Source organism: Cyprinus carpio, chromosome A25 (assembly GCF_018340385.1).
Source record: "Cyprinus carpio isolate SPL01 chromosome A25, ASM1834038v1, whole genome shotgun sequence".
Lineage (NCBI taxonomy): Eukaryota > Metazoa > Chordata > Actinopteri > Cypriniformes > Cyprinidae > Cyprinus > Cyprinus carpio.
Window position 1 is genome coordinate 17,638,744 of NC_056596.1, and position 19,792 is coordinate 17,658,535.

Here is a 19,792-nt window from a genome sequence, read left to right on the forward strand (position 1 = left end):
ATTTTCAAAGAAAGCTATTTAGCTTTGTAAGACTTGGGGAAATAGTGCACAAAACATATAGGCTATTTGAATTAGCATCTGTTAAATAATTACAGGTGTGAGTCAAATGGATAATTCATAAAAAATGTGGGAGAAAATATAGTAGCTATATAATTAAATAAATAAGTAAATGTATAAATAAAATGTAAAAAATGATTAGAAAAAAAAGTTAATGAAAACCTATTTATTTATTCATGAAATTTAGTTCAGGAAGAATTAAAATTATATATATATATATATATATATATATATATATATATATATATATATATATATATATATATATATATATATATATATTATAAAATATAATAAAAATATATAAAATACAATAAACTATGTAATTAAATGAGTAAATAAAGAAAACTGAAAAATAAACTGAGAAATAATGGAACTGTGCTGTGTGTATAAATGACTGAAATGATTTGAACTATGATTCCTATTTTTTGACCTTGCAACAATAAAATCAATCTGCTAGATCAATATTGTTACAGAAAACAACTATATTATCTGTAAGATCAGGATTGCCCTCAATCAGTGATTTTAAAACTTTTATGTGGCATTATAGATTTTTTCTTTTTCTTTTTGAAGCTTGACGCAGTCACCATCCACATTCATTGTACGTAAAGAGCAGCTTGAACCTTCTACTAAATCTCTTCTTTTCAAATTTCCTTTTGTGTTTCACAGTAAATCAATCAATCAATAAAAAACAAATGACATGAGAATGAATACATTACAGATGTAATATTTTTGTTATTATATTAAATTTTATTCTATCTATTTTCTGATGAACTGTCCCTTTAACTCACACCCATAATGATCTAACGCATGGTTGATTTTCAAAAACAAGCACTACTATCATGTGTAGTGTCTCTTTCACGCTCTCCTAAAGTACAAGGAAACCTTCAAAGCTCAGGCAATCAACACAAACACATCCATTTCCTCAGTGTACCAGTGGAGTGAAAGTTAAATTATTATCTTTTCAAATAGCTGCTCTATAACTCAGGTTTACAGAAGCAGAGAGGGGTCGGGGGACGGCGGCGCGTCTGCGGATGATGGACGCACATGGCAGGGACATAAACTCCCTCCTTTAAATCACTCTAAATGGAAATGTTTAGCGTGGAGAGATGCAGATGAGCTCGATCCAACACCGCCGAGCTCGTTTTTGTGCTTCAGAATGAAAAACGCCTGCAAAGCTTTGACACCAAAGACGAAACGGCCAGAGAAAATACTGATTTATTTCTTTAGATAAGACATGCCTTTGATTATCAGTGAAGTATGTTTTAACTAAATAAATAATTATTTTAGTTGCAATTACTTTGTTTCAAAATTGTTAGCTCAAATAAATTTCCCAGAATGCATTTGCTCAAATTATTGCATCAACACAGTCGACTCTAGCTTGACACTGGCGTATTTCTTTGCATTCGGCGGGACCTTGCAGCCACGACAATCATTTTTAATCCACGCTGTAAGAAAATCACTCCGTGCACTTAAAATAAAAAAACACCTTCCAAGCTAAACATCGACTCCCAACAGAGATGATGTCTGATACGATTAAAGATATTACCCTGTAACGCTGCTGTATGTAAATGATTGAAATGTCAATATGCATGAGTTGAACTGTGATTTCCTATTGTTGACCTCGGATGCAAAAGACCAATATTGTGACAGAAGACAGCTATATTATCTGTAATAACCTAATCAGGATCACCCGCAACCAATGATTAAAGCACATATGGTGTCAATATCCCACTGCTGATTGAATTAAGTGGAATTGCAGAGTGTATGCAATTTTTGTGCATTTGTTTCAGTGCATACATGCATATGTGTGTGTTTTCATGTGGATTGGTGTGAAAGTGTCGGCCTGTGTGTGTGTGTGTGTGTGTGTGTGTGTGTGTGTGTGTGTGTGTGTGTGTGTGTGTGTGTGTGTGTGTGTGCGTTTTGGTGATTTGTGCTAGATGCATGTCAGTTATGGAGCCAAGGTGTGAAAATATACACGGTGTGTGTAATGAAATCCACTGACTTCATTCACAAGCTGAAATGAAATGTTTGCTTCGTCCATGCTAATGCAGTCTGTCATCAAAAGCTGTTAAATAGGATATGTTTCAGTGCATCATTAAATGTTTGATTGCATCTGATAATGCTGGTTTGTGTTAGGAAAAACAAGATTAAATCAAAGTTTAAATAGCTACAGCTGGATTAGTGTGAATATAACCAACAGTATTAGCTGAGATGCTGGTTTTATTGGAACTGATGTGCCCTAATAAATTCATGTGATTTAAAAGCAAACTGAAATGATATTCACATTTTACATTTTCAAACTATGTTGTAGTTTTCTAAAGCAGACACCAAAAGTGTTATATTCTGTGCGAGCATAAACAAACACACAAATAAATAAACACATGAACAAACAAACTCATCAATAAATAAATAAATTAATTAATTCTGTCTAAAAAGCTGATATATATATATATATATATATATATATCAGCTTTTTAGACAGAATTTATTTATTCACATAAAATCATACAGACAAAAATAGAACATGCTGAATTTATATTGTACACTTTAAGTTTTGAAACTATCACCAAAATATCATATTCAGTGTGAGAAAAATAAATAAATAAAAATTAATTAATTAAATTAAATGTAATTTTTTCCCCCCGGCAAAAATCTGGAACTAGAAGTATATTTAAAAAATAAATAAATAAATGGAATAGGAAAGAAAAAAGGAAATGTACTGAATTGATATTGCACACTTTAAGTTTTGTTATAGTTCTCTGAAGCAGATATGCAAAAGTGTGCAAAAGTGTCATATTCGGTGTGACCAAAACAAACCCATAAGTAGTAGTAGTAGTAATAATAATAATAAACATTTATTTTAAAAATCTTTGGCTAAAAAGTTGTATTAGATGCATATTTGAAAAATTCTATTACAAAAATAATAATAAAAAAAAAAACTGGAATAGAAAAAAAGAGTCCACGCTGCTCCTGCTGTCTAGTAAAGTGTGTATCTGCAGATCTGAGTTATAACGGTGATGTCATTAACCGGTTTTGCGTTTTTTGACCTCATCAAACAGAAAAGCCATAAATTACAGACACTGCAGCCACTCAAAGGCAGTCGAAGCCCAGCTGGGAAAAATCACCAATGATTCATCAATTTAAAGGAGCAGAAACAAGGTCTTTTCTCCACTATAAATCATGCAAGAAATCATTGTGCTTTCCACGGCGTGGACCATGCAGCCTTTTCCCTGAGCTCACAGCCTAGCGTATGAAAGATGGGCTCTGAATTCCTCTGAACACGGTGTGTGCGTCATCCGTTTGATATTCAAATCATCATTGTTCTGATGAGCCCCTAGGTTTTCACCGAACGCCCTGAATTCAGACGTCCCACACACACTTCTTTCCAGCTGTGTGCCCACATCCTGTGACAATGAGAGAGGAAGCTTGACTCACTCTTCTAATTACTTTGGGGCTGATAATAGTGATGGCTTGAGAGAACGATGATGGGCCTGAAGAGATAAAGAAGCTGAAAAAGTCAAGATTGGAAAAAACTAAACAAAAAACAAAAAGAAAATGTGACATTGAGAAACAGGCTATCTTTAGGGGGATTTGGTGGGTGATAAGTGGCCGTTATGGTGTACAATGTCAAATCATAAACTTATGGATTTTGTTTTGTGCTTTAGAAAACACAAACAGACCACAAGTCATTTTTTTAATACATTTTAATGATATTTCTAAATAGGCTAGTTATCTAAAAGGCATGGCTGGTAGTCAAGAATGACTGGTAGAAAAGAAATAAAGGTTATTAATTGTTAATAGTCTATAGGGTTATTCTTATCCAAAGAAAACATGGTCATTTATCCAACTGTCAGTTTCTGTCATTTTTAGGTGCACTTTGGAAAAGCTTCAGTGATTTAGAGGCGAATCCGTTTGTCAAAATCACACTTTTTGCGGAATATACTAGTTATTTGAATGAGAATGAGAGTTTAAACAAGTGTAAACTCTCTCTAAATGAATGATTAACCAGGGCAGGGAACTGAACTGTGCTGTGATAAGATGAGTTTAAACTGCACGAGATTTTTAACAGTGACAGAAATCATTTTAAAAAGGGAAAGGGAGGAAGAAGGAGGTCTGTTTCGCTCATGAAATCAAGGGCTATTTAAATATAAGCTACGTTTTTGCTTGTGAATGATTTTTTATTATTATTATTATTATTATTATTATTATTATTATATCGAATGTCTTTAGTGAATTATTGAGCTATTCTTATATAAACACACAGCGCGTGCAGTGCAAAGTGCGAGCGCATTTTGTAATGTTTATCGAAAAATGTTGCTGTATAGCCTACGATGTTATGTTTTTTTTTTTTCAAATAAAAATTATTTTACCTGCCATATGTTATTTTAGTTCAATTAAAATATAAGCAAATCCGATTTAATAAGAGAATATTTGCTTAAACTCGAGCGAACTGTCTCGCGGCAACAAGTGAAATTGTGAACTTTCCTCAAACCTATCAGACATTTAAAAAAAAAATAATAGTTTTTCATTTTTCAGTCAGCATGTGATATTAAATACTGTATTCAGATGGAGTCTCACATTTTAGGTGTACTCTAATAAATAACATGAGGACATTTGATTTGCAATATTTAACATTTATTGATTAACTATATTCTGCTCCAGTTTGTACAGTCATTATTTGTCAATTAATCGCTATCAAATATTAAAACGTTGTATTAACAGTAGCACAAGTATAAGCTGGGACTGTTTAGTTTTCTGAAAGGTCTTATTTCCCACCTGATGCAAGTAAATGTTTTAAGGCAGCGAGCTCCGAGATACCTCAGTATTAGGCTGTATCATGTAATAATTTGAAATATATTTGCAAATGTTAAAATAACAGTTTTGAGTGCAGTATTTCGAGCGCGTGCCAAGACAAACTCTTCATTCTTCATCTATAGGCTACAATATTCTTCTCCTTAATGAGAGTAATTTATAAAAACTTCAGTCCCTCGAATAGGTAGGACAGCGCTCGGTTTACCATATTTTATGGTCAAGTAATATTTAGAGTGACATATTTGTCAAATTGCAAATCTTTCAGTCTTAAGTGTATCACACTGAGATAAGTTACAATTGTTTCAGGGGTTTAATAATGTATCTTCGTCCGAAAAAAAAAAAAAAAAAGTAATAATAAAATAAAACATACAGAATCACTCTTCTTGCCAAAACATATGTAAAATTGTTGTACAAAAATGACAGTGTCAAAAATGACAATGACAACTCAAAAATGAGTTTGTCGCAAGATTAATGGAGGCAATGTTTCATGTAAAGGATGAAAGATCTCACTTTTTTGCTCAGAGTCCCAAAAAAGTGGACAGGACCAGACAATGAGAAAATGAATGTTAAGTCGGAGCATTTCAACTCAGTTCGTTCAGGAACAAGAAACACAAAACACCGTCAGCCACAACATGACCAGCATGTGGGGTCGACACACAAATAAATACATTACTGAGTGAGTTCTTCACAACAACACAGAATGTGATGGAGTTTGAATGAAACAATGTGAGTCTCGCTCAGTTTATGAGGGGCATGAGTCTGTTTAGACACTCGACATGAGTTCAAACACTTCTCCACGCTTTCATGTAACCAGCATGTGTCACTTGAACTTTACAAAAATGTGAACTTAAAAGTTACGCAACACGAGGCGTAGGACAGAGGAAGTATCAAATGAAAGTATACCTTCACATATTACAGTTTCAACAGAATAAACAAAATGATAACCACTCGGCGATGGCAAATGTCTTATTATTGTCCGAAAGCGGAGAGCAAAAGTTAGGTGGGCTAAACTCTAAAGCTCGATTTCTTCATTACTGGGTTAAATGTTTCTAATTTTTGCAAAAGTAAAAGTGAGCGGAAACCGTGACTGCCACCCGCGCGCGCCCAATCCAACACATCTTTTGCACACCGCTGCTCTATTAAGTGCCGGTAAACTCACATGAAAAACTCCGGGGACGACGGGTTGTTGTCGCTGCTCGATGTTTTCTCTGAAGCCGCTGCTGATGAGCTTCTCGTACTTCTCTTTGTACGCGTCTCTCTCGCGCACCAGTCTGGAGATCTCCTGCTTGAGGTGGTCCACCTGCTGCAGCAGCTGGGTCTTCTCGCCCTCCAGGACGTGCCTCTGCTGGACCCGCTTGTAGCGACACGACTGGGCATAGCCTCTGTTTTTGAGGGTTCTCCTTTTCTGTTTGAGCCGGATGACCTCCTCTTTGCTGACCCCCCGGAGATGTCGGTTGAGCTCGCGCACGGACATGGTCACCAGCTGCTCGTCCGAGAAGCGGTCGTCCAGGTGCATGTGCTGGTGGTTGGCGGAGTTGCCGTTGGACTGCACCCCGGGCGTCGGATGGTGCCCGCCCGGGTGGTGGTGGTGATGGTGGTGGTGGTGGGGTCCGCCGTTCTGGGCTGCGGCGGCTGCGATGACCGCGGAGACCACCGCGGCGGCGGATCCCATCTCCTCGCCGGCCATGGCGCCTCCCGGCCCGGCTGCGCTGGTAAACTGCTGCCCTCTAGCATAGCCGTCGAAGCTCTGGAGCTGGTGACTGCTGTTGATCAGCGCCTCCACCGCGTCCTCGGGGCTGAAGCCCAAAGCCTCTGGGTTGAGCTGCTGTTGGTAGCCGGTCATCCAGTAGAAATCCTCCAGGTGCGCCTTCTGCTCGCTCCCGGAGCCCGGACTGGGCGCCGAGAAGCTTGGGGAAGGGGGAACCGAGCTGCAAGGCGTGCTCATCGGGGTGGAAGACAGGGATCCCCCGGCGATCAGGCGACTGCACTGGCTGATGCTGCGATCGGGCTCCACCGGCTCCTTTTTCACTTCAAACTTCATCAGATCGAAGTCATTAACATATTCCATGGCCAGGGGACTGGTGGGCAGGTCGGAGCTGCTCATTGCCAGTTCTGATGCCATCCTTTTGCTGTTGACAGTCCTCCAAAGGGGGTGAAGAGCAGCTGTCAGAGTGGTCGGGTTCGAGACAGCGTGAGCCAGCTTGATTTCTTTATTTAATTCTTCAAAAGCAAAGAAAAGGTTTCGCGAGCGCTGATTTATTATTAAGGTTTTTTTTTAAATTGACGCGTTTTCGCCTCTCGCGCACAGACGCAGGAGCGCGCGCGTCTTCAGTTCCTCTCTCTTTGTACGCGAGTGTCTACGCGTTTGAGTCGCAAACATTTAACACTGCATGGCTTTTTTTTCTGTTTCTTTTTTTTCTCTCTCTCAATAGTTTCGTAGAAATGAAGACCGTAACATGTATGTGACTGGCAATTGGATGCTTGGCTGGAAAAAATAAAAAAGTACTCCGTGCTTGTTCTAGAGTTTTTAAAGGATCACCGAGCATAGGAGTATAAAAGCAATGCTGAGTTTTATAGCCGCCCTGACGTCAGGTTTGAAATACGAAATTGACTCGGACTCGTAGCCAATAGGCTCGCTGAATCCGAGGGTCAATTTACATACTAGAGAAGAAACAAAAGTTTTCCGACCTGTCAGAAATGACAGAGAGCTAAAGGACGACTTTAACTCTTTATGGACACTGAAATATATATATATATATATAGGCATTTAAAGCAAGTAAAGCTTTTGCACATTTTTTTTCTTTCAATGCATTTTTCCTCCACATTGCGTGTTGTTTAAAATAATGCGATCTAACTATGCAATGATTATAATGATTAATACATTAGTGATACACCCTATTAATAACCTTAAAAATTTCAACTATTGTAACTATCATTGATAGTTCTTATACGAAACCACTTATAGACCATATTAAAGTCCATAAATGTCACGCAAGTAATGCTTTAATTACATTATCGCTTGAGGTATCCAACAAAAATCTTTAATAATAGGCTATTATTAATATTTTTCAGACAAATTGGAGGGAAAAAGTACACGGCGAATATATTAGCGACAGATGTAACTACTAAAGCAATTAAAATGGCCATATGGTTTCAACAGAGTAAGCGTCTTTGTTGTTTTAATGTGAATATATTAATTTATTAGATTTTTTTCCCCTTCTCCACTGTCCCACAAAACGTGTCCGGGAAGCCCTTACATGCGAGCGGACAGGCGGTTTCACACCTCAACAGCGCCCCCTCTCGGCTGAGCCCCCTCTCTGTCCAGGAGAGTGTTTCATCTCTGAGTCAGATCACTGTCACATGTTCAGATTGTTTTAACGGCGCTGGGGAGCAGTTTTATGATGACATATCAATAGATTTAATGTTCACTTAATGCTCATTACGTGCATAGGTAGTAACCAAATGATCGTTTAAGATGTTTTTTTTTTTTTTTTTTTTTTTTTTTTTTTTGGACAAACCGTATTTTAATCATATAGGCTACTTAGGGTCACTTGAGTATGGGGTGTGTTGATATACATTTTGGCTACCAGTGTAATGAGTGTATATTTCTTTGTTTTTCTTCAATGATATGGCCACATTTTCCTTTACTGTAATCATATAGTTAAACACTGAGTAACACTAATGGACAACATGTAATTAATCATTCATTATTTGAGCAGCTTGTAATTACACATTGTTCTTGTTGTATTTATTATTATAATTAATTATAATAGCATGTAATATATATATATATATATATATATATATAACATGAGCACATTAATGAAAAGTATCGCTTGTTATACTTATGTGTTTTGATGTTAAATAGACTGCGTGCACAAGCGCTACACGTGTATCTCTTTAAGTGCTCAGAAATGGCTCTCATTGCTGGAGGGTTTCTTAATAAACAGGATTTCTCTCCTAGAGCAGAATTAGCTCATGAGAGCAGACAATAAAGAAGACGATTCTCACAGGAGATATTGAAATGTGGTCGAGCTCTCTGTGGAAAAGCCACGCCAGGAAGCCACACAAACTACAAAGCTGCCGGCGTAAAAATAAAAATAAATACAAGCCCAGAGTCCCAAAAGGAAATAAATATTCTCTTAGTCTCAGTGACTGTTCTCGGGGACCCAGACCTAGAAAATCAACATATTATTTCATTAATTAGATCACCCAACAAAAGCCTTCGGAGGCCATTCAAAAGCGCTGAATAAATATTGAGTTTATGTCCCTTCTGACTGTATATAACTGCTCAACAATCAAGAGAAATAAAGAGTCCCAGATATGAAAAAATATACATTACTTATTTTTTGTTTCTGCTTCTTTGGAGCAGTGGTAATATAGTTAGCATTGCCCTGATGTAACATACTTGTCCCACAATGTTTTCTGTAATTTTAACATACTTTTAACATCACAGAAGTGGTATATCGATATAACATATGATCACTAACATAACGGCCTGCAATTAGTGCTCTACAGAAGAAACACATCTGCTGATTGCAGCTCACAGCTAACATTGATGACATGAAGTATTTATATTCTGTTTTCGCTGTGGGGTGAAACCCAGCACACTGTTTACATGAACGAAACAAATGAGATTGAGATTTTATGTGCTGTTGTGATTTATAATTCTACAGTGTGTATGGGTCACTTTGTATACGTCACCTGATGAAAGAACTGTATTTACTCGCTTGTACTGTCAGAGGTGGATTCTAAGGATTCATTCATATTTCACTTGTGTAATACATTATGTAAATTGTTTTACTATATTATTTTATATTGGTGTGTGTGTGTGTGTGTGTGTGTGTGTGTTTCAGTTGTTATTTAATCTTTTTCTTTAACTAAACTCAGCATTATTAAAAGCATAATATCTAAAATTATCATGTTTTTGTCAGGTTTCATAATAATAATAATAATAATAATACATTTTATTTGTAATGCGCTTTTCTTAAACCCAAAGCGCTACAGTAATAAAGTAATAAATAAAATAAAATAAAAACACCAAAAGCAATACAACAATTCATTAGAGAAAGACAGTCTTAAATAAATGTGTCTTAATCAACTTTTTAAAATAACCCAATGTTGGTGCATTTCTGACGGGCAGAGGAAGGACATTCCATAGCTTAGGGGCTTTGTATGAAAAGGCTCTTTCCCCTTGGGTCTTTAGCTTACATGATGGCTGGTGAAGTGAAAGAGAGTAAGTAGAGCGAAGAGAGCGTGATGGAGTATAAGGACTGATGAGATCACAAAGATAGTCAGGTGCAGTCCCATGAAGTGCCTTGTAAGTTAAAATAAGAATTTTAAAATCAATTCTCGCATTTACGGGAAGCCAGTGTAATTGTGAAAGATACCGGTGTAATGTGTTCACGAGGAGAAGTACAAGTGAGCACACGAGCGGCAGAATTTTGTATATACTGAAGCTTGCTCAACGACTTAGCTGGAAGGCCAGAGAACAAGGCATTACAGTAATCTAACCTAGTTGTTATGAAGGCATGTATAAGCCTTTCTGTGTCTGTAAAAGAGAGAAAAGGTCTAAGTCGAGCTATGTTTCTCAGGTGGAAAAATGCAGTTTTAGAGATGTGTTTTATGTGTGCTTCAAATGATAATTGTGAATCAAAAATGATACCAAGATTTCGCACCTGTGAAGTGGGGATTACTGTACAGGAATCAACAATCAAACTGATCTGCTCGGCCTTACGAGTAGCTGCCACTGTACCAATCTGCATCAGTTCGGTTTTGGAGCCATTCATCTTCAGGAAGTTGTTATTCATCCAGATACTGATCTCTGCTAAACAACCACGCAAAGCTATTAATGAGCAATGGACATCAGGACTAGTGGTGATGTAAATCTGCGTATCATCCGCATAGCAGTGATACCCAAGACCATGTTTCCTAATGATATGCCCAAGTGGAAGCATATAAATGTTAAATAATATTGGACCCAATACTGAACCCTGAGGAACTCCCTGTCGAACAGGCACGGTATCTGAATTGTAGTTACCCAAGCCAACGAACTGGGCACGATTCGTTAAATAAGACCGAAACCAATTGAGGACAGCTCCAGAAAGACCCAACCAATTTTCCAGTCTGTCAAGCAGAAGAGAGTGACATATAGTGTCAAAAGCAGCACTGAGGTCTAACAAGACCAAAATACTGCATGCACCGGAATCCGCCGCGATAAGAAGATCTTTTACGACCCTAATTAAAGCGGTTTCAGTACTATGCCCTCTTCTGAACCCAGATTGAAAAGGTTCAAAGAGACTGTTCAGAGCTAGGTGATTATTTAACTGAAAAGCCACAACACGCTCAAGAACTTTAGCCAAGAATGGGAGGTTAGAAATCGGCCTGTAATTGGATAAATCAGAAACATCACCAACCAGTCTTCTTAGGAACTGGTGTAATGGCAGCTATTTTTAGTTCTGGAGGAACAATTCCAGAAGTCAATGACAAGTTCACAATTGAAGTCATAAAAGGGCAGATTGATGCAAGGCAGTTCATAATGACCGAGCAGGGAACCGGATCTAAAATACTGGTTGTAGAGTTCATGGACTTCACTGTACTTATAATAAAATAATCTCCGACCATTTCAAAGTTTGAAAAGGTAGTAGTTGGGAAGTTTGTAGGCTGGATATTAACTAGCTCAAGAGGAGCGATGGTATTTAAAGTGCTATATATACCCTCAACCTTACCGGTGAAATAATGAAGAAAGTTATTACACTGGTCAACAGAGGAATGAACAACGGCCTTAGTTGGTTTGAGAAGATTGTCAACAGTCTTAAACAGTGATTTAGAATTTGTTGCAGCGTTACCAATGATGCTTGAATAGTAGCTCTTACGTGCAGTATTCAAAGCAGAATGGTAAGCAGACTGTTGTTCAGTGTAAAGAAGCCTGTGCACTGTCAGGCCAGATTTTTGTACTGCCGTTCTAATTGTCTTCCGGCGGCTTTCATTAAACGTAAATCCGGGGTAAACCATGGACAGGGTTTCCTAAAAGTAACAAGCCGTTCTCGCACAGGTGCGAACTCATCCAAAAGTGAGGAAAGCATGGAATTATAGTGCTCCACGGAGTTAGTAGTGGGAAGCCCAGAGACGAAAGTCGAAAAAAGAGAGAAGTCCATGTGCTTGATGTTACGAAATTTTATAGTGCGCTCAGAAATGGATCGTGAATACATAACATTTATGTCAAAAGTAATAAGTCTATGGTCACTTATACTCATGTCGATACTATCCAGAGATTGGATACCAACACCAGCAGAACATACCACATCCAATATATGGCCCAGCCTATGGGTCGGAAAAGGTAACATGCTGTTTAAAGTCAAAACCATCCAAAATGTCCAAAAGGTAGCAGTTTTGACACAGTTTGGATTATCAATATGGAAATTGACATCACCAGTCAAGACCATAGACGGACAGAGTGGACTAAGAAGTGTCAGCAACTCAGTAAACTCAGAAAAAATAAAGGATTAGGTTTTGGTGGACGATAAATGAGCAGCACAAGAACAGGTGAAGCACCATTGACTTTAAAAACCAAACATTCAAATGATGAAACAGTAGGAGCATCAATAACATCAAGTGATATATTTGATGCAAAATTGCAGCCAAGCCACCACCCTTACCAGAAGCTCGAGGCACGTCAATATATTTATGTCCAGATGGGGCACACATGTTCAAATTAAGATAGTCATTGTTGTCTTTATGCCAAGTTTCACTGAGACAGAGAATGTCAATTTTCCTGTCAAGGATAGTGTCAGTGATAAGTGCCGTTTTATTGTTTATTGACCTCGTGTTGAAGTGAGCAAGTCGCATAGTGCTACAGCACACATTCGCCGCGGGTTTTTGAGAGAGAGAACCTCAGGATAGCGTAGGTTACCATGGCCGATTCCACGGCAACCAGAAGTACGACGCAGCGAGCGCCTGCGGTTCGACCAAAGTGCAGTGACTCCAGCACCGGCAGTAGAGCGACTCAGACGAGAGCCTCTATGATTATAACTAGGCCGGCGGAGGAGCTGCATGGAACGCAAAGTTTTGTATGACGCTGATATCTGGACGACTATGGTGTCCCAGGGACAAGAGATCAGAGAGAGAGTACCTCAGCATGGTGAAGCCCAGAAGTTCAGTCCACTGCTTTACGCTGGTTCCTGATAAAATCAAATCGGCAGTAATCCAGGCAATAATCCAGGTGATCATATGAAGTCGCATGATGACATCCAAGAGTTGTTACACAGCCATTGCACACGGAGAACTTGACGCAACTCCAGGGACCCGCCCGATCCCACACGGAGACAGCAGCAACAGGCAGAGACAGTGCAGGTGAATCACGGCAAACAAATGCGACCAGCAGCAGACAGACCAGGGGGAAAACACTCCAAAGCGCTGGCTCAGACAAGGTAAATATGTGGAAGTCCAGCAGCAAGTTAAGACTCAAAAGAGTTTAAAATTATTCAGAAGAGTTTTAAAATTAATTAAAATAATAAACAACTAAAATACGGCAGGAGAAGTGGCAGCCAAACGTGCGCCAACGTCCTCTCCGAAAACCGGAAACCGAGTTTTGAGACTGACCTTTAATTTTTAATAACTGGAAGAGTGCACGTACTGTAAAAAGTGTGTGTGTGTGTGTGTATATATATATATATATATATATATAAACAAAAACTATGATAGTATATCAATAATACTAAAATAATACTGTTTCTAGCTGATTTGAACCATGAAAATGAGCTTTGCTGGTATTAATTGGTGTATTTAGGTGATTCGTCTATGTTAAATATTATTTTTGACTTAAATCTGGTTAATTTGGATGATAGCATTTCTTCAGGGAATGCTTGTACTGATGATGTTTAGTCAGGTTATGTCATGTTCTGTATTATCGTGTAATCATTGTGTAACTGTGGACACGTTTTAATGAAAAGGAACTTGATTTGTTAACATTTCAAGAGCATTTGGTTACTTTCAGAGTGTTTCATGAGTAGCAGCGATTGCTGTGGGGGCGGGAGACCCTTCTGATCAATGAGAGAGAGAGAGAGAGAGCGAGAGAGAGAGAGAGAGAGTCTTCCTCTAATCTACTAAGATTCATCATATCCCATTTCCTGGTCTTCATGTTCATATGAGCACATTACCAAGGTCTTTGTTAATGAGAGATTGCATGACCTTTCGGAATTCACCCCCCTTGAGAATATTGATGAATATTGTTTAAAAATAACTGGCTGTATGATTTACAGTTCATCCACATACATTTAATTATTGTAACCATTACTGAGTTCTCCCATTGTTTTGAGCAATGGCCTCAGCGGTGAGCGAGAGCTTGCGATTTGTTTTTCTGTGAGCCGGGAACCCCCCGGACGTCAGTGGTCCTTCAAAACCTGCACATCTTTACATTGTCCTCTCATTTTTATTGAAGCGGTGATGTCCTTGCTCAGATTTACACGAAAAGACACAATCCAGGAAGATGATTATATTCTGTCTGAACTGAAGATGTGAAAGCGGCTTCATCGTATTCTAAAGCCTCAAAAGCCTTTTAGAAGCTAATTCATATTTAAACAGCAATCAATATTAGTCCACTCAAAAACAGTCTGTATTGCGGTGGGATTTTGTCTGATCAATAAAAGTGACAATAATGTGAACTCATTTTTTATATTTTCTATAGAAATATCAGGGGTGTTTGCCTGTGAAGGGAAAAACAGACTGCTACAGTATAATGATGAGGCGTTGTGAGTAGTTGCCAGGGTGTCGCTAGAGTATTATTTTATTTTATTTCTTTATTTTTCAAGCATGATTTCTAGGTTATTTCTTATTTGACATTCAAGCTCACCAAGTCTCTGTGATATTCAGGGCTGGATTTGGCTTGGGTTCCTCAATCAGTTCAAGTCTATGGGATGTTTTTTGCCTGTTTTAGTAGGTTGGGACGTGGCGTCGTAATAGTGTTGCTTGCCTAAGCAAATACCTTTAATAACATTATTTTTAATATATAGTTAATGCACTGCACTATATTTATTTGTATTATTTACTTTATCATACATCTCAGCTGATGTACTATAGTTGAAATAATATTCTGGGATCAAAAGAAGTAAAGCTCAGTTGACTACATTACTAACTAACGGAGATAATGGAAGTGTTGGGGCCATATTAGAATATTAAAGTTTATATTTTTACAAAAGTGCTTGTTTTAATTCTATTGAAACTTGTATTATTTGAGCTGTAAATCTCCTTCAATTATCTATTTAACAATAGTTTTAGGGGTTTTAAGGGTTTTAGGGTTTATGATCTGTTGTCATGCAAACGTTGTACACTTGGGTGGAACTTTACACAGAAAGGGTTTATAAGAGATTTATTTTTCCCACTAAAATCATGTCAAAGGGTTAGTTCTCTCATCATTTACTCATTACTCGTTCCAAACCCATTAGACTTGCATTCATCTTCGCAACACTGATGAAGGTATTTTTAATGTTCTCTCATCATTTTTGCCCATTCATTTAAAGTCCATGGAAATGCTTTGCATGCTTCAAAAAGAACAGAAAAACATCCTTATGAATTGAATAGTTTTATCATATATAAACACTGATCAACGCACATACAAAGAGTACATCAAATATGGTAAATGGAACACACAAGAAAATATACATATATAAAGTGATCATGTTTTTTTCAGAAGACTTTGATTAAGCCACTCAAATATGGATACGGATCGGTTTTACAATTTTACTTTTTGATGCATGACAGTTATGGTTGTGTGCAATCTCGAGAGAATACTAAAATAGCTTCATTTGTGTTCTGAAGATGAGTGCAAGTCTTATGGGTTTAGATCAAAATGAGGGTGAATAAATGAAGACAGGATTTTCATATTTAGTTGAACTTTACCAGCACAGTCTCATGGCAGTTTATAACTATTCTTCCAAATTCATATGAATTTGTAATGCATTATAATATTGCATGACTCCCATTGTGTTAGTTCATTAATTAAGTTACTTTTTATGTAAAGTAATGCATTACATTAGTTTTGCGTTACTTTTGGCACCTGATATGGTATTGCTTATTTGGTTTTTACTACTACTAATAATAATAATAATAAAAAAGTTATATTTTTGCCAACAGTAAGGGCCGTTTTGCACCAAAAGTGAAATAAATCAGTCTCAGGCTGAATGAAGAACCTCTTCCTCTGCACCTCATTCCCGATTTCTCTCAAAATGGGGACAGGAGATCTGTCAGTGAATAAATGAGAAAACAAAGTAACTTATTTGAAAAAGTAACTCAGATATATCATTGTAAATTAAAAGTAATGTGTTAATTTACTAGTTACTTGAAAAAAAGTAACTCGCATTGCTTGTAATGCATTACCTCCAACACTGATGTTTACGAGTTGTAGCCATACATCTGAAATATTTTAACAGATTGGACGTATTCACTTATGCACTGCACTGTAACCCAGATTTTTGCTTCTAAACCTTGCATATTCCTTTAAAGTGACGGATAGGTTAATTTGAGAGAAGATCTGTTTCAGCCTCATCATGATAGGTGTGCTAGACATAAACATCCTCCACTGAACTTTAATAAAGCTATTGAATGAAAAGTAATCCACCATTATCGGGATTATGGCGACATTCATTCATTATACAATCCCAGTGGGTGACTAGTTTAATATTCCCTCACAATCCCTGTTTAACAAAGTCTGTTAAATCCCATGCTTAGCACAAATGAACACCATGATTTCAATGAACTCATTTGAGGAACATTTAATTACCAGCTATGGAAAAATGAAATGTTTCTCCATAGGGTTTTTTTTTTTTTTTTTACTAAGTGTTGTATCTTTTTGTAATAGAATGAAGGCGACATAAAAGCTATTACCAGGTTGGCGTTCGCTGTGGCATCCCTCAGTGCGATGTTTTATGAAGGGAATTAACATAGTCAGCTTCAACTCATGGAAACAAAGTGCTGTAATTGAGCAGCAGCTTCTTGCGTTTTAGAGTTAATATTCTGGACTTTAATGTGCTCTCATTTCATCTGCAGACATGTTTATCATCACACATCCACCGCTCTCTCTCTCCATGAACACTTTAGTACACGTGCGTTTATTACACATATAGCCTGAATGACTTACACTCATGAATTGTATGCAAACTAATCGCATTTGTTTTCATTTAAAATTAAGTTATAATTGGAGTAATCCATATTTTACACTTGCAGCAATAGAATCTTTCATAATAATTGTTTTTAAATTTGTTTGATTAAAATAGGAGTTACCCATCTATCGCAATTGTCAGTTATCACAATTGCCAATAGTGTCAATACATCCAAGATGGCAGATGAGTTAAAAGAAATAATATTAGTTATATTTATTGGCAAGACTTGACATTATAAAATCCCATTAGTAAACATTACTTAAAGCCTTCACTAACATCAACTAACAATGAGCAAAAGATTTGTTAAAGTATCTATTAGCCTTTTATAATTTTAGTTAATAAACATACAACTGTTCATTGTTAGTCCACGTTTTCTCTGGTCTATTAAATAATATTAACAGATACAACTTTTGATTTGAACATTTTTTTAGTAAATGTAGAAATTAACATTAAGATTAATAAATACAGTACTTTTGAATTTTTTTCATTATTAGTTTATGTTAACTAATGTTAACAAATAGAATGCCATTGCAATGTGTTAGCTACAGTATATATTTATTTCACTCAATACTGAAAAAAATAAATATTTGTGTGTTGTTTTTAGTGTCACACAGTTAGCTTAGCAACATGCTAAAGCCAAACAATGTCAGATTGAAAGTGTTTATTAGCATGTCACACAGTTAGCTTAGCATCACGCTAACAGCAAACACTTTTGTAATCGTTTACAAGTGGCTATAATGCTTTTTTAAAGCATGTCACATAGTTAGCTAAGCAACGGTCACAGTCTGTGTCTTTCTTTGTCTTCCCTGTTTGACCTAGTTTTCCCTCATATCTGATTAGTTCCCTTGATTAGTTCATTCAGTTCACCTGTATCCTGTTTATTTAGTCATTAGTCAATCTCTTGCTTTTGTGTAAGTACTCGCTGTTTGTGTTCAGTCCTTGCTGGTTATTGTATTGTGATGTTTGATGTTGTTTTGCTGCATGTTCCCTTGTGTCTATGGATTATCATATTCTTGGACTCTAATTAAACTCTTGTGTGGATTACCTTTGTCTTTGTGTGCCTTTCCTCAACATCAGTGTTTATTTTTTAGTTTTTTGAAAGTTTGTGTTTTTTCTTTTGCAATCATGGGCCATCCCAGAATTTCTCCTCCTGCTTCTGGAGCAGGGCAAGCTTTCTCTCGAGGACCACACTAGACTATTCCTAGAGGTAGCTCATTACACCAGCTACCCGCATGACTGCCTCTGCGTGTTCTACCAGGCGAACCTTAACTCGGCATGCACAGCGCAGATGTCCAGAGATGGTCCTCGAGAGTATTTCGCCTGCATTTGTGGAGTGGGTGCTGGTGAGTTGCACGTCACCACTGCCACCACTGCGTCACCGTCTGCCACGCTGATGCAGAACTCACCAGCCCCACTCTGGTCCCAGAGGCCAGCCGAACACCACCCCACTGTGCAGAGCAACAGCCAGAGCCCACTGCAGACGGAGAGCTAGAGTCTGCCGTGATCAAAGAGCCATTGCCTAATGGAGTGACAGAGCTGAGGATCGCCACGGAGCCAGAGCCTCATCAAACATCTGACCAGGTGCGTGAGCTGGCAACAATATCCACCTTGGAGGATTATACAATGGAGAGTGAGGGCGATGTGGAAAGCCCTGCCCACTGTTCCACCGCTAAAGGTTAGCTGCAGCTGGACTCAACTTTTATTCTGACATTCCTCCTCTCCCATCTTCTGAACTGTCTGTCTGTTCTCCCTGGCTCCTCCCTCCGTATGGTCCACCATGGTTCCTCCTGATCTCTCCATGGCTCCTCCCTCCGTCGTCACTGCCCTGGTCATCTTCCTGCTTTCTTACCTGCACTTCACCGTCCCCTGTTACCATCCCAACTCCACTCCTTTGTCCTCCTCCTAAGTCCCCCTCCATCCCACCCTTTGTTGTTTCTGCAGCGTGAGGTCACGCCTTCCTGAAAGGGAGCAATATGTCACAGTCTGTCTTTCCTTGTCTTCCCTATTTGACCTAGTTTTCACTCATGTCTGATTAGTTTCATTGATTAGTTCATGAAGTTCACCTGTTTCCTGTTAATTTAGTCATTAGTCCCTCTCTTGCTTTTGTAAAAGTACTCCCTGTTTTTGTTCAATCCTTGCTGGTTATTGTATTGTGATGTTTAATGTTGTTTTGTTGCATGTTCCCTTTTATCTATGGATTATCATCTTCTTGGACCTTAATTAAACTCTTGTGTGGATTAAATTTTTTTTGGTTTGCCTTTATTTTAATGTGCGTTTCAGCAACATGTTTTTAATTAAAATGTTGTGTGGATTTATTATTGGAATCAATTGTCTATTAGGATTCAGTTGTAATTGTCTGTTATGTATTTTTATGTTTATTATTGTCAAAACACCACATTTAGTTTAGCAAAATGCTAACAGATTATTATTGGAATCAGTTGTAAGTGAGTGTTGGGCCTATGCAATTTTATGCTTAAAGCCCAAAGCATGCTTTATTTTTGTATAAGTACATGTGTTAACGCATGCATACAGTGAAATAGGTAGCCTTTCAAAGTGTACTCAATTTGATAGCATGTGCAAACACAGGCGATTGACACCATATGGTCTAGAAAAGCTTCATCTTCATCCCAGTGTCTGCTCAGTTTTTTTTCTCAGTAACTGATATGTATTTTTATGTTTATTAGTGTGTCAATATAGTGGCTTAGCAATATGGTAACATCAAACACTATTAGAATCAACTGAAAGTGACTGATATGTAATTTTAT

General features: G+C 37.6%; 1 protein-coding gene across 1 annotated transcript; it reads right to left on the reverse strand.

Moving 5' to 3' along the window:
- Positions 1–4,678: 4,678 nt before the first annotated feature.
- Positions 4,679–7,417, reverse strand: LOC109050795 (transcription factor Maf-like). The gene is given in 2 exon segments (XM_019068368.2): positions 4,679–6,073; positions 6,075–7,417. Coding segments are annotated over 2 exon segments (966 nt in total). The 5' UTR covers positions 6,995–7,417; the 3' UTR covers positions 4,679–6,027.
- Between the last annotated feature and the right edge of the window lie 12,375 nt (positions 7,418–19,792).